Here is a 15,954-nt window from a genome sequence, read left to right on the forward strand (position 1 = left end):
TCGATATACACAACATAATTTTCCGGTATAATATCGAATTAATTGAACGTTATTTTTAATATAAATTCGAATTGTGGTATAAATTTTTAATCGATTTAGCCTGCGACAAATTCTGGTCTAAATTTAAATGCTGGAACGGTAGCTTTTCAGCGAAAGAAATCGATAGTTCCACGACCTGGAAATAACAGTCGGCATTCCAGCGCCTAATTCTGGACAAAAATCGTAAAATCCTTTCGCTCTCGTCAACATCCCCCTCGAGAAAACAAAGAAGCTGGATGAAATCGATGGATGCGAAAGCAGAGTCTCGCGGGAATTTCTCCGCTTCGTTCTCGTTAAGAACAGTTTGCTGACCTGACGCAGGCATATGGAGGAATCGGGGAAGGCGTACACGCTGACGTCTGCCGTCTGCCAAGGCAATTGTCGAACGACAAGGCCCCGTCTGCTTTCTTGGTAGCTCGCGCGACAGTTCGCGATCATTGTTGCGCGATTATTAATCACGATAACGAACAGCGTGGCCGTAGGATAAATTTGTCACGCTTCTGCGAAACAACGTTCCGTCTTCATTAAGCCTCCCGCCTCTTCCTACTGCTCTCTCGACCGTAACTTGCCAACAAACAATGTACAGCACTTGGCTACTGTAGCTTTGGGAAGACGGGAAAATGGAAATTTTGGATGGTTGAAAATTTGTCAAAATCGCTTCACTCGAATTAATTATATGAGCAGCAAGCGGTCAATTTACATGCAATGGTTGGAGAAAGTATCGGCGCATCGTTGTACTTATTATAATTAATTATAATTAATACTACTTATAATACCAATTATAGTTAACACGCTATGAATGGTACGCCAGTTTTATAAGGTTTGACCATGGCACAACGATGAATTTTTTATTAAGCGATATATATAACGTTGAAACATTACACAAGAGATATGTTACGGTGTATAATCATCATTAATGAATTTATCTCAATGAGGTCATCGGTAACCCCCATGGCGCTGTAGTGCAATTTCGCTCGATTCACTTATTTTTTGCGATTATCGATTATCTCATATTATTTCTTCGCGTTGCTAAATAAGTGTTCTATGTTGTTACGTCCGGGACTTGTTACTGCCATAAATCATAATCCATCCCTTGGTTATACTTATTCGGACAATAATCCTAAAGAACCGTCACAAGATTTAGCAATTTTTATTTTACTGTCAAGCATTATTGTTCGTTAAGATAAAACACGGAAAAAGCGGGTTTTTTCCATGTTCGACAGCCACTGGTAGGGGGGGGGGCGCGTAATAGATCTATATTTCATGTATAAATAAACCTATTTTTATATGTTCTACACCGCATTAATTTCGTCACACCATTGCAGTAACGATGGTAATAATAAAAAATGTATAACTATTGACATTTGTTCAAATTATGTATTTCTACTAATCTTGGTGCGCCGGTCATCGGTGACCCCCACGGCGCCACGGCCAAGTCGAGTGCCGGTGACCCCCGTGGCATACAACGTGTTAATTAAGTTTAAACGTATCATTTACTAATGTTTCGAAGGATCGCAAAAGTTTGATGCTACATAAGTGAAGTGTGTAGCGCTTGATAAAAGAAATGCTTCGTTGGAAAGTAATGGTAGAAGAAACTACGGAAGCTTTGCCTCTTTAGAAACGTTTAACCGAGTTGCCAGAAAATTCCTGACACAAGGAATCAAGCGTTTATCTATAAACTGTACCGAAATAATTTCCGCCCTTTCTTGCGTCCCTTGTTCTCGTTTTCCACACAATGAACAGACGACCATCGTAAGAACGTGTCGAATGCAACGTTACGGGTTTCGAATGACTTTTGCCCGGGGGAAACAGATGGAAAGAGTCACTTTCCTGCGGCTTACTAGGATGACAAATGGTGCCTTTGAAACCACGCTCTTTGGCACATTTCCATCGGTTCGATGTTTTCTACCGCGCGTTTCCTTCGCTTCCCACGTTCTTTCTCATTTTCACTCGATACTATGCCATCGATAAAATATCACCAGCGAACATATTCAAGATTTGTTTAACAACTATCGAATGAAAGATACGCGCGTTTCGATAACAAGTGTCATTTTCTCGTCGCCGATTCGTCGCTGGAATTTTGTTCGCGTCGCAAAGGAACAAATTAATTATTCGAAGGGGCGAGACGAAGCGCAACCTGCGCCCAGATTTATATAAAACCAATGGAAAGCTCGCACGGCAGCAGCGGGACTAACGAAAACCGTTTGGCGTTGAGTCAAGTATTTGGAGAATGAAGAAACGCTTAGGGTCGTGGTAAAAATGGCGCAGGAATGTAAACGGCCATATTTTCCATGCACGCGCTCGAATAAACATCACTCGACGACAGGTGTAAATAACTATGAAATCATTCGTTTTATTATTCACAGATTCCACGTTTCATCTTGATATTATTAACGCACCGCTGGTGAAATACTATTGCACCAGCATTGCAACGTTACATTTCTAATTTCTCTGTTACCTGCGCGCATTTCTATTGATCTTAAATCAAAACTGTAAGCGATCGATACGGTTGTTCGTTGCTCACTATATTATCTCATATGCTCGAGATTTTGCAATCGTAAAAGGGGAAAAGAGGAAGACTGTACCTTGTTAGTCATCGACCCTCACAATGAAGAATTAATTTTAGCCACACGCGGAACGAGTGTGCAGCAGAGTTCCGCTTTAATCGATTATCGCGTTGTAAATAAAACGTCAACCATGACTTTCATATTTTAGCAGATGCAAGTCAAGTTGATTCGACTTCTCGTAAATCTGAAATTTTGTTCAATTTCCCTATCCAAGTATGCGATTGATATTTAATTCTTAAAAGACGCGATATAAATAATAGTAAATCGGAAGGTAAATTTAATAGATATAAATAATAATTCCAACATTGTCACCGCTCCACTTTATAATTTCTTAATCAACGTGGCTCTGTCTGAATGGTTCGTACCGTGACAAATCGATTTTAACGATCGTGTGTGGAAGAAGAGTTGGAAGAAAGATTCGTTGAAAGAGCACAGGAAAGAGTGGGGCCCATCAGTGACAGAAAACCAGGCGTGACCTCTGGTTCGCGCGAGCGTAAAACGAAGAAACACCTCTCTGGCTGGCCAGAAGAAAAGAATAAGACAGGAACAAAGCGTAACTACTAGGAGAATAGACGAGAGGAGGAAGCACCCGTGAGTAACACCGGTTAAGTATACGAGGCTGTGAGCGCGCTTGTAAAAGTACGACGCGGCGTTTAATTTCGGCTTTCCTCGCGCCGAAAATATTCGCGCCACTTTCCGCGCCGGCATAGCTTCGCAGCTAACAGGCATTCCTACGGGGACTGGTGTCAGTTACCTAATTATAGTTGCATAGAAATCTGTAAGGGGACACCGCGACAGATCGGGCCGCGCCTTCAGCAACTCGGGTTGCAGTGAAAACGTGCAACAGACGCCCGCGCGCACGCACGCACGCGGAAGATTCTTTGCGTGCACGCTTGCGTGCGTGCGCCGCCGCAACTTCCGGATAAACCTCGAGACTCCCGTTCCCAGTATTTTCCTTTATTTTCCGACCAATTCTTTTCTCCTTTTTCCTCTCGCAAATGGAAAATCTGTTTCGCTAATCTCAGCTTTTCGATGACGAGGAACGCCAATCGTTCTTTTCCAAATAATCGCATATACGAAGCACGGATGTTTATAAATTACGTTCGATGTCTTTCATGGAAGATGAAATTTCGATTTTCAAGTTCCATACGTTTCTTAAGGATTCTCTCTCAGAGATATCACTTCGTTCGATTTTCAAGTATTATACAATGTACGTCGGTAGGATTCGTCCCTGTCGAACATTGAAAAAGTATTACGAACTGCAGCGGAGGCATTCGATCAGGCTCGATCGAACCTCGTTACACTTACCAGCCACTTACATTGTTTAGAATCTAATCTTCGCCAAGAATGCACGAATCCAACCATTTCAATCGTAGCTCTAAAAGATTCGACGTTGATTAATGCCTGGCATTAACCAACTAGGTCTACTATTCCTGAAAGCAATCGTACAGAGAGATTTCAATTGGCTATATTTCCGAACACTATAAACCATCATTTAGGGTCAATAGAGCGGTCATGGCGCAACAATTTCGCCAGTGTATATCCGTCGAGGACTTACGAGCGCCCCGCTGTCTCATCCGCAATTGCAACGATTTGATTCGAATTTGGTGTAATACCCGGAAAGAGATTTACATGGTCCTCGACTCGAACTATCGTACGATTCTATTTCGACCGATAGTTTCAGAAATACAGAAGAAGGGATCGTGGACAAGAGGCGTGGACTCGAATCGAGGAAGCAAAGTTTCCATTATCGATTACGTCTTTGCCGGTCTCGAGTGCGGTCCATGTGCGGTTATAACCCATGGAACGACACACGGTTATTCGACGACACCGGTAATCGATCCCTTTCACTTGTCACATCAATTCGCGTTACATAAATTCAACGATTAACACGCATTAATCGGACCTCGTTTACCGAACTTTCTTCGAATAATATTTTATTTATCTTTTACCGTAATTACGATAGCTGCCTGACAGCGTTCACACGTTTATCAAAAATTGAACTCTGTCGCGTCTTTTGTTTCACTCTCGATCGAATTGTATTCTTTTATCGTCATAAGATTTCTTAATGGATAACCGATACGGCGATCGTTTCATCACCGAGACGGAAACGTTTAGGAATTCGTAAAAAAACAGATACTTTGTAAAATAGAAATTCTTACGCAAGTCTAAAGGGATAGACACGAATTGGGTGAAAATGATATCACGGTGGAAAATCGATAAACGCACAGGATACGCAAATTGACGCAATTATCGAGGCTGTTGCAACAGTGCAAGTGGGTGCACGAGACAAAAGCACACCCTCGCGTACGTTCACTCGCCGTTGGCTTCGGCACGTACTACGCGTCCGGAATGATTGTGCAAATACTACATGATACTGCAATTTACGGGTGAACCTTGCGCTTTCGTTTGGACGGGCTCCGGTGCTCTCGCCGTCTCGCGAATCATCGTCGTAAAGTCGTGGTTTAATTACGAGACGCTGGAAACCTCTTCCCTTTCTGAATTCAAGAAATCGTGACTAAGGAACGAAGGAGAACAACCCTTGCTGCGTGAACGTTGCCATCAATTTTCTTCGGATTTTATTCCCTGGGAAACCTTTCGTAAATCGCTTCTCACACAAATGGAAAATCATTTACTCGCATCAAGCGAGTCGAGTCTATAGGAAGCAAAACGAATAGTATCAAAATACAGACAGAGTTTTAGAATATTCGTTTGTTCGTTTATTTCTCCTTCGGTTTGCTACAGACTAACGATCATAAAATTATTCGCTTTTGGTATTATTCATTGTTTAGCAGTATTTAAAGTTCACTTTAATTTATTGAAATTCGTAGATTAGTAGCTCGATGATGTAGAATTTATGAAACATAGATAGACGCGACGATTTCATCGCGAACGAGTCTGGTTTATCATGGTGCACGGCGGACGTGGTTGAAAAGGAATCGACGAAGGTGGAACGACACGGGAACGTCGCGTGAATCGAAACGAAAAGTGGCGCTGTCGCTTTCGTTCGCGACCGCTTTTGGGCAGAGGATTTCCCGGCTGCGGCGACGAGTCTCGTGGCGTGCGAGCGTCGTTGAATCGCGGTAGTGTGTCATTCTAAAAATAGAGGATAGGTTGAAACGAGAGAGTTAGCCACGATCCGGGAGAAAGAGAGAAGGGATCTCCTATAGTCCCGGTCGTGAACCCGAAGAACGACCTCGGAGAAACGCCGGCCAACGAGAGGGACGAGAGAGAAAAGAAGAGACTGGATCGAGCGAAAGAGATCGAGAAAGCGGGAGAAAAAGATTGACGAACGGATAGAAAGGGTAGGGAAGAAAGAGAATACGAGCGAACCTAGAAGGAGAAAACGAAAACGAAGAGAAAGAAGAAGAGGAGGAGGAGGAGGAGGAGGAGGAGGAGGAGGAGGAGGAGGAAGAGGTGGAGGAGGAGGAGGAGGAGGAGGAGGAGGAAGAGGAGGTGGAGGAGGAGGAGGAGGAGGAGGAGAGGGAGAAAGATCGAATTAAAGAGACAGCGCGCGAAAGATTTGAGAAGCACGACGACCACGGACTTGAAAACGTTCTGCGCGCTTTTAAATATCACGTTGTGCCGTGGAGCATGGAAAAACTGGTGAACGCGCATGCGCGCTACAGGGACGCCGAAGCACGGGCGCATGCGCGCTTCGAACCACTTTCTAATTTTACTGCGGCGCGACTTAGTTTATGTTAGAGTCAACCCGACCGTTCTCTTTCTCTGTTTATAAATCGTGCTCTGCTCGGGCCACGATATGCTGGAATTTGTCAAGCAATTTTTGACGGTAGTTTGCTTGGATTGTTTTCTCGGTAGGGATAAAGGATAAAATTAATCCGTTAATCGGTGAACATAAATCAACTCGATCGAATCATTGCTAGTCTCTCGAATACGACTTTCTTGAAATATTCCCCATCTTCTTACGCGACGTTACACCTTTCTTAAAAGTACATATATTGTACCATAGAGTAGAAATTGCGCGAATTTGTACGGATTTGTCGAAGAAGAAGCAGGTTCGCGCGTACGAATAAGTCGATCGTATAACGAGAGTCCACTTTTCAATTCTGTCCGCTATTTACGAATTTCGTTTAGCGAGTAAGAGTTCGCGTTCGTATAAGCGAATCGCACTGAAACATTTGCTTATAAATACAGACCCGTGTGCGGCATCGATAAAATCGTGCAATGATACACGCCAATGTTACGATATATCGACGTGGAAGAGACAGTTAGGAATTCCTTAACGACCACTTTAAATCAATATACATATAGTTCCGCGTCGTTTCGCTGCGTGATTCGCTAAAAACATCCACGCGACGCAGCCACCAACCGGAATAATAATTGTGGCTATTAAAAAGACGTTTAGAAGCTGTTTCATTATACTTCGTCCGATCATCACACTCGACTAATTCGTAGTTGATATAATTTACCGTATCTTATTCTTACGACTCGCGTCTTATTCTTTCTAATTCCAACCACAAGCCTGACCCACGGCAACTTTAACGAGCCAAAGAACATCGATTAACGCTCGTTTCGGTGGCCATAAATTTTTGCGCGAAATACTCCCGGAATAAACTGCACGTGACGAATTTAGAAACGTGTGCAACAAGAAGACGTGACGCAAACAGAGTCTTTCAGAGCCTTTAAAGGTGCGTTCTCACCGATGAACAATCTGTTGCCAGTTTGTCATGTGTTTGCATACTGTTCAAGGATATGTTCGTGGAACGTGATTCTTTGAAGCGTCTAAAGTTCTTTCGAGTATGGTCTAGTAGATACAAAGTCATTAAAGCGTTAATAACTTTAACGTGTACCGATACGTATACCAACGACCTAACGTCGTCCCAAGATGAATTTAAAATTCGAGAACGTATCTTACCATCCTAGGAAATAGCTCGCTGTACAGTGCTTGTACGTATCGTTTAGCGATATTTAACAAAGGACTGAAACAGTCCTATTATATTTTGAGTTGTAAAAAATTCTTTTCTTTCGGCGATCTTATTCTACTGGTATCTAGCGCGTCATTTACTTTTAGTATCAATTTTTGCGAAAATTTCAAAATCGAAGCTTGAAATGTAGCAAACCGAAAGCTCTAGCAAATTGGCGCGGCCAGTGCGATATTTGTTGTTTCACGATGGCTCGCAAAAGTCTTTCAATTTGCGAAACAACACGATTCCAGGAAGCAGCCAGCGTGGTATCCTTGAGCAGTTTCAGATTTCATTTTCGAAATAAGTTCGGTCGCTATGGCATAAATACGCGAACGCACGGAATAGCTAATAATAGGAGGATTCAACTTGGCAGCCAACGCGGCAGCGCTGCAACCGCTTCCTGAGTTCCATACGGCCGCATCTTCCGTTAATTTCGATGCACGCGCACCGAGAGGACACCACGGAAATTAAAGCCAAAGGGAGGAGTGGTCTCTCTGGTTAGCATCCCTGCGGTCGTACGAAGTGGCGCGAATTACGCGGCGTCTCTCCCAGAAGGACAGCGGATCTCGTTGTTCACCGAATTCGGAGCAATCTAAGAATAGAGCGTGCCTTCTCTTCTCTGCTACGACCTACCATCTCCGGTTTGCCCTCGCATATTTTCGTAATCGTCAGATCGCGAATGTTTATACCAAGAGGAACACATCCAAATCCACGGATATATTAATAACCTTCACTGGCTTTTAAAGGACGATCCAACGCGTAAGAAATCATACACAGTGCCGGAAGAGATTACTTCAGAACGATTACACGAATGATAAACAAAAACACAGCCTTTGAGAAAAGGTGTGCAAATCAATTCGGTCTTTCATAATTACGATATTTCGAGTAACTGTTTCGAGAAAGGAAATTTGTCTTGTTACTTTTCCGCGGCATTGTACGTACGACGCAATTTTTTAGCGATATGCAACAAATTTTGGCGCGTCTGCTTTCGCGTCCAAAATAAAAACGATCGTCGTGTAATCTAACTCTGTCGTGGAATTAAACGAATCTCTCTTCCTAGTCGTCCCTGGAATAAGACCAGGAAAATCGTTGGTCCAGAAATACCCAGTGACCTTCTTCCGAATGGCTCGCAAAGGAGGCACGAAACTGCGCAACGTCGATCGGTTATCCAGTTGTACGGACAGGAGGTAATTCGACGAGAAAGAGCGCGCGAATTACCAAACAGAACATTAATCTGTTATTTACGTCGCGTAAATCAATGGCGAGTCACGATGCGAGGGCGCGGAGTTTCTCTCGAATTCTCGTCGTTAATTTCCTGACCGAGGTCGAACTCGTTGTCCCGTCGTGAAGTCGACGAACAACGAACGCGTTTCTTCGGCCGTTCACTTTATGGGGCTACTAAAGCAAGCTTTGCCTTCGCATAACCATAAAACCACCGCTGCCGCTTCGACCGGCATATTCAGCGTTCACAGGTCACTCGCGATTTCCTTCGCGATCTCCCTTTATCTCGTTCTCTATTTCCTCCGCGCACAGTAGCTACGAAAAATATTTGTACGTATCTTTATCTTCCATTGATTCTACGTGCGATCCTCATACTCGCACGAAAATACCAGTGAACGATACGAAATTTAATATACGCAGAGCTAATTAATTAATTAATTAAATATTATGAGAAATGTAACGGTGCGTTTAATAATTTTTCTAGTCGCCATAAAACACTGCGTGCGTATTCGACGTGTGATATTTCATAAAGGACAGAAATGACGTGTATCTTTGCTTATCTTCAAATTCGTAGCCAATTTTGTTGAATTGCAAATTTCCATAAACATGTGCGGCGTAATAATAGCGATAATACAATTTTGTGATTGCAGGTGTCCACGGTGCGACTGTCCGACGATCCAGGCGCACCATAATGGCGGAGGTGGCGACCAAGAAGTCGATCAATGTCGTAAGTAGCAAAAAGAGCGAGGTGTGTAGTGTTCAATCTAACAACGGTTTGATCCAGTTGGATAACTTAACCGCGAGTAACAAGCAACTAATCTCGTTGTGTGACAACAACGACGACGAGGACGACCTAATCCTGACTAACAACACGCGTAACGAGTTGGACACAGACGACAAGAGTCTTCAAGAATTAATCGAGAGCGAGCTAGCCTTGAGAATTTGCTCCAGCACCGAAGAGGAGGCCGGTATCGAATCGGACGAGCAACAAGAAACGATGAACCAGCCAGAAGCGGTCAAGAGGATCGTCTTGGATATACATCAGGAGGAGGACGTCCTCGACGTAAACGCGAAATTCATCGTGGCGGAAACGGAACATTCCGCGTTGGTGGACAAGTCGTACAGTTATCAAAACGGTCACATGTCACCGGAGACTAAAATTTCGAATTCTTCGTACGAGGAAAACGTGAAGCCAGAACCGATCACGGTAGGTTTCCGGGACGAGGAGGAGCAGCAGCAGCAGGAGGAACAGGCGTTCGACGAGCAGTCGGAAGTTGGCAGCACGATATTGGTCGAAGAAACAACGACTCGTGAGATCGATCAGCTGGCGCGTGACACGTCCAACGATGGCAAATTCCCGCAAAACGAGGACGACGAAGACCCGCGTCCAAATTATCCCGTCCTTCGACCCACGGAGGCCACCGAGAGGCTATCGGAAGTGACGACTACGACCCAGGAATCCTTCGAGTCACCTTACGAACACGAGCAAGACCAGGTAACCAGAACCGTGTCTGCGAGTTACGTGGACAAGTACCAACAGGAGCAAGAGGTTCAGGGTATGATCTTCGAATCCATGGAAGCAGATATCGTGAAAGACGCTGTAACGATGGAAGAGAGCCGTTCGCGGAAGAGAGACACGACAGACACGTGGTCAGAGCAGACGATCGATACGGAGGATCGACAAACTGGTCAGTTTTCTGATAATTTCGATCAGTCCTTGTGTCAGGAGGACGTAGAGCCTCGTACCACCGAAGAATTCGCCAAAGAAACCGTACCGGAGAATAAGAAATTAGCTGATACTTTCGAGCTTGCAGACACTGAGCGTGACAAGGAAAGGGAGGAGGTGAAAGAGTTCTCGGTGGACAAGGAGTCGAAGGTATCGGCGAACGATAAATCTTCCTCCTCGATGGAGGAGAAAATTCCCGAAGATGTCGAGGAACTATCCGTTCCAGGGAAGCTGATCGAGGAATCGGAAGAAGAGGCCCGTGGCACGCCGACGATGCAGTTCAGAAGCTTCGACGACGTAACATTGAGTCACTCGGAAAGCTCGGCAGATGCAGCTAGTACTCAGGAGTTCCTGGACACGGAACGTCGAGTGCTAAGCGAAGAAAATTGCGACCAATATCTTCAAGAAGATATTCAGGCTCGCGAGACCCTGTCGACTGAAAAGATCGATCCTCCGATTGGGAATTTGCTGGAGGAGGAGGAGGAGGAGGAGGAGGAGGAGGAGGAGGAGGGGGAAGGGCAAATTAAGGAGGAAGAAACGAAAGAGGAAGCAAACGATAACATGGACGAGCAAAACGCGATAACGGAATCGTCCAGCGAACTGTCCGTATCGGAACCCACTTTCATCGAGAAAACAGAAGTGGTGATATCCGAAAGCAGCGTGAAGATAGTCTCCGAGACGCAGTGCCTCGAGATCGACAACGACGCGGAACCAGTCAACGAGGAACAACTTCGGAACCACGAGCTCGAGTCACCGGTTCGCGCACCTCTTGCAACCCCCGACGACGAGACCAGCGACGTTTCTAACGTGGGTGACGTAAGTGTTGCTTCGTTTGCGACTAATCAACCACACGGATCTTTGTTAAGACGTAAGAGCGAGCTACATTAAAGGTAGGACGCGCTTGACAGTTTGAAACGTTGAGAGTTCTATCAACCCTTCTAACTTTTCTGACAAAACGCTTGATACTCGTTCGTACGGAGGATGTTGTTTAATCGACGATGAGATTGCAGAGATTCGTTTCATATAATTCCAGTGGTTACGCTATAAAGCTTAGAAAGATGTTTTTTTTTTTTTTCAAATATTTTTCTCACCTTTGTAGCACACACTCTTTCGGTTCATATCGAAAAATCTATGCGATTTTATCGTCAACTAAATGGTATCTCCTATATTATATTATATAATACATTAGAAGGAATGATTCCGTTGTTATTATTTGACGTTGAGTGATGTGTGTCGTGTTTCACTGACCAAATAACGTGGCCGATACGATTACGCGAAGAATTTTAGCAAAAGTAAAAGTTGGATTGAATTTCGAGCAAAAGGTCAGCATGCAGCTTGAGAGTAATTGATATTTAGCCTTTTTTCGTTGGATAAATGGCGCGGAATGTTGAGAGAGAACATTTTATTAGGTCGAATTTAAGGTAGAAAATCGGTAGACACAGCTTGAGAGTAATTGGCCGACTACGTTGTTTCCGGCAAAGCTATATCGTAGCGAACCGATGGTACCAACGCGTCGCTTTGCAAAGAGGCAGTGTTATTCGCGTTCCTGCCGAGTGTTGAGTAATTCTTGCAAACGAGCCATTCCGCTTTTCCTGTCGGTACACCGCGGCACTAATTACACCGTTGCTTCTGCTCCCACGCATATTTCGTGGCGGTGATAATTAATCTCGTTAACCAGGTAAGCTGACGTTCCGTTCGATTCACCATAAAACTCTTCGCTCTTGACTTCTTTATTCTTTTTTTTTTTCTTCTTTTTTGTTTTACTTTTTTCCTGAAAGCTAAAGGAAAAACAAATACAGAAATGAAAAGGAAACGTTGAAGCGGCAAGGCGTTGTAGCGTAAACGTTGGTGCGTTTAATTAAATAACAAAGGCCTAATTGGCTCGTTGACACGGAGCAACGATGCGTAACCACTTTCATTCTCCGTTATTTCTCTTCATTGACACCGGCGAAGAATACGACACGCGAGCCTGCGCTCCTTTATTCCACGACGTGGTCCAGTGAGAGTATGGACGAATGTAGTTCACGGCTATGAACGGAATTACGACTAGCTGGTAACGCGAACCGAAACTCCACAAGCCGGCAATTAAATCGCGTTTGATACGCGGCATAAATCAGGTTCCTGACAAGTATCGAAACTCGCGGCCTACCTAGTGAAGACGAGCAATCGTGCAACGAATTTGGTAACACGTAATCCTAGTTAAACAGAATAATTTCGCTGAATAATTATAACAATTCCATCTTGCTATCCGCTCGTAAACAGAGCTGGGTATCTTCGTGGGCATCGCTTGCTATTTTCAAAAACAGTGCCATTTCCAGTTGTGAGATTATCCTCGCCAAGTAGCGTAATTTTATTCGTATCTAGCGTTTGTCTGGCTCGCAGATAAATCAGAATCGACTTTTCAGATTTGATTTCTAGATCCTCGGACGACAACTGTCAACAAACCTATGGTACTTTCGTTAGATCTGAAATGTCAGGATATTTCTTGCTTGCAATCATAAATTTCGCTTTTACGATTCACTTTTACGAACAGCGAGATAAAAATTATCGGGGCTTTTACTTTCGAAAGAGCATCGACTGTACCGAAGAAGAAAGCGTACAGCCGTGTTTCGACCAAACTCGTTGTATGTCCGAAATTAATTAGCGAGTGCAGGGCTCCGGAAATAACGTTGCGTGTTGGTGGAACGAGAAACAACGAGTTGAATGTACCTCGACGACACGAATAGAAGCGACAACGATAATTCACGGGCTTCACGTGAACAGATGAACGCGTACCGGAAGCAATCCGCTCGTTTATCAAGACGACGCTACGAAACCGAGTTATCAGACAGCCGGTTCAACGACTACCGCCCATGCCGTGTAACCTATTCCGCTAGGAACGAACTCGACCGAGATCGAGGCCGTGACAAACTTTTAAATCGAATTCAGACAAATTCCAGTTAAAAGTTTCGACCGAGTTTTATAAAGCGGAGCTTTTTTCATGTTTTGCGTGAAAATTCCGTGACAGTGGCCGCGAAATTTCGAAGCTCGTAATAAACTCTGAAATCGAATTTAGATGAAAATGTTCGACAGTTGAATAGTTTTAGAGCTGAAATTTAGAAATCTCAGTTTTTTTTTAACGTCGTTGAACTTTCAAACTTGGAGTACTTAAATTAGGGCAACGAGCGTTTCGACGTTATTTTCGAAGGTAAATTCTCTGCGTAACTTTTTGGGATTTTCCAACGTCAAACTTTCGATAATTCGTCGTTGCGAGTGTCCGAATTAAATTTAAACGAAAATCTTCGCTTAAAAGTTGCTACATCGAAATTTAAAGACCGCGGCGGCTCTCGTACGTTGAACTTTCAAGGTCGCAACTCTCAGACACCGAGCTACCAAGGTCGGATCTTTTCCATACGCACAACTTCCATGATTTCCACACTCGATCAAGATCACGATTTACTTCCTATATGTCAGGCGACCAAAGCTTCCAGTTATCGCTATTCGAATACCGGTTTTCTCGATCACGTGTCACGAAACGACTCCCCCACACACACACTGACATACGCGTAGATACGCGTGAAACGTAGCCGAGTGACGTTCAAAAAACCAAACGAACGCGTTACATCAAAAGCACGATGAAGAGTAGATCGAGGTCGATCTTGGACGAAGAACCGCCGGCCAATCCTGAGACTCTGTTTACTGTTGGATCGGCTTGCTACCTTTCGTTCTGCTATTCTGAACACCGTCTGCTCCCCTCGTGTTTCACCTGGCCACCCATACGCGGCCAACCGTCTCCCCGTGTCCGGTGGAAACGGCCAATCGCGGAAATCCAACGTATCCCCACGGTTTCCTCCTCGCTATCCACGCTTTGGAGAGCACCGAGTTTTCTGAACCTGGTCAGGTTCTTCCAAACGTTGCCAGACAGCTTCAGAGTTGTGGATCTAGCGGTCACTCAAACGTCTCGATCCTCGGTGCGAATCTCCACGAGGATGATCTTCGGTCAGGTAGGACTTGGGTCAACTCGCTACGAGGTCATCCAACGAAAATCACTGGCTATACTTTTCCACTTCTTCGTCTATTTCAATCTCTTTAACATCTTTTAAGCGTCTCTCTTGTCTGTTCGAGTATTTTTACACTACCTTTGCTTATCGCATAAATTCGATCTATCGTCGGATAGAACTTGCGATTCACGGACCAATACGCGCGAAACTTGTTCAGATAGTTTCATATAGCTGTATAATAGAACATCTAATCGTGTATCTACTTTTTTGTCTCTTCGTCTTTTTCAACTTTTTCAATCTTCGACATTCTCTTCTTGTAAATTCAATCTCGATTTAAGCGCAACTCGAAGTCCTGCAATTTCCTCATCCCACAATTACGTATTCTTTTTCTGTCTCTCTTATCTGTTTGAATTTTGTTCTGGCAAAAAGTACGCTTGATCCTCGCACAAATCCAATCTGCCAATACTTAGCCGGACTTTTGTTACCGAAAGGAGAGATCTATCGTTGGTTTAATTGCATCCTCGAGTGATTTATCCCGCGGTTACTGTTTTATCAGGCGCGGCCACGCTCTTCCTGAACGTTTCCCGTTTGCATAGAATTTTTCTGATCGGTATCGCGACGTCTGTCTGCCCGAGCTAGCGCTAAGGGAGCCCCGGCCCCAGGGCGCTCCACGAACACGTTCCCCTTCTCTTTGCATTCCCTTGCACTCTCTTCTTCCCTCTCGTCTGTTCCTTGTGGTTCTTCCGTCAGCTTTCGTCGACCTCGTTACCAAGGTAGACGCGCGTCGTCGTCCTCAGCGACTAGCCGGTCTTCGTCCAGGAAGAATCGTCCGATTTCTTCGAAATTTTCCAAAGTTTTTGACAAAAATGATCGAAATTGTTACTACTGGTGTTTGTGGTGATCTTTGAAGCTCGTTTAACGAACGTTTATCTTTTACTTTCTAAATCGAACGAATTTGAATTGCTCGGTGGTCGCGAGAAAGTGAGGCAGATTAGGATCGGCGTGAAAGAAACTCGCGCGAAGGAAGCAACGATTTTCCACGGTACGTGCGAACGTTTTTTTCCTTCTGAAAATTACCTCGCATCTTCGCTACTCTTAACGAGAAAATAGCCGGTGTGTTGGTCGAATGATCGCGTGCTGGGACGATCGGAAGGGACCGAAGATCGAGAGATTCCAGCCAAAAATTGTGAAAGTGAATCGGAAGTCTCCGAATTAGAAAGTCTCGAGGTTTACGAAAGTCCGTCGCTGTTCCCGCTCACCGTGACCATCTTATTATTCATCGAATTTGCCGATCACGCGAGGCTTGCCTTTTTTCCATTTTTATTCTCGGCGTTCGATCCTCGAGAAAACGAGGAAGATATTAACCTGTAGCTGCAGGAAGATTTAAGCGTATCGTCGCGAATACAACATTATACATTTCACTTTTTAAATCATCGTCGTACGTAACTCGATCGTTCAACGACTTGGCACATCCAATGTCTTCGTCGTCGCAA

At 44.4% G+C, this 15,954-nt stretch overlaps 1 protein-coding gene and 1 long non-coding RNA gene across 18 annotated transcripts in view; one reads left to right on the forward strand and one right to left on the reverse strand.

Annotated features, from left to right (window-relative positions):
* LOC126870449 (uncharacterized) overlaps positions 1-15,954 on the forward strand; it is a 75,010-nt gene that overhangs the window by 28,568 nt on the left and 30,488 nt on the right. For 15 of the 17 annotated variants that reach the window (XM_050628182.1, XM_050628171.1, XM_050628183.1 and 12 more), the window contains one exon: positions 9,406-11,297. In XM_050628182.1, the coding sequence (XP_050484139.1) occupies positions 9,447-11,297 (1,851 nt within the window). In that variant the 5' untranslated portion in view covers positions 9,406-9,446. The remainder of the gene's footprint in view (positions 1-9,405; positions 11,298-15,954) is intronic. The other 2 variants (XM_050628174.1, XM_050628173.1) reach the window with 1 other exon arrangement.
* Positions 1-15,954, reverse strand: part of LOC126870459 (uncharacterized) — a 67,547-nt gene that overhangs the window by 14,336 nt on the left and 37,257 nt on the right. The window lies entirely within an intron of this gene.

Source organism: Bombus huntii, chromosome 10 (assembly GCF_024542735.1).
Source record: "Bombus huntii isolate Logan2020A chromosome 10, iyBomHunt1.1, whole genome shotgun sequence".
Taxonomy (NCBI): domain Eukaryota; kingdom Metazoa; phylum Arthropoda; class Insecta; order Hymenoptera; family Apidae; genus Bombus; species Bombus huntii.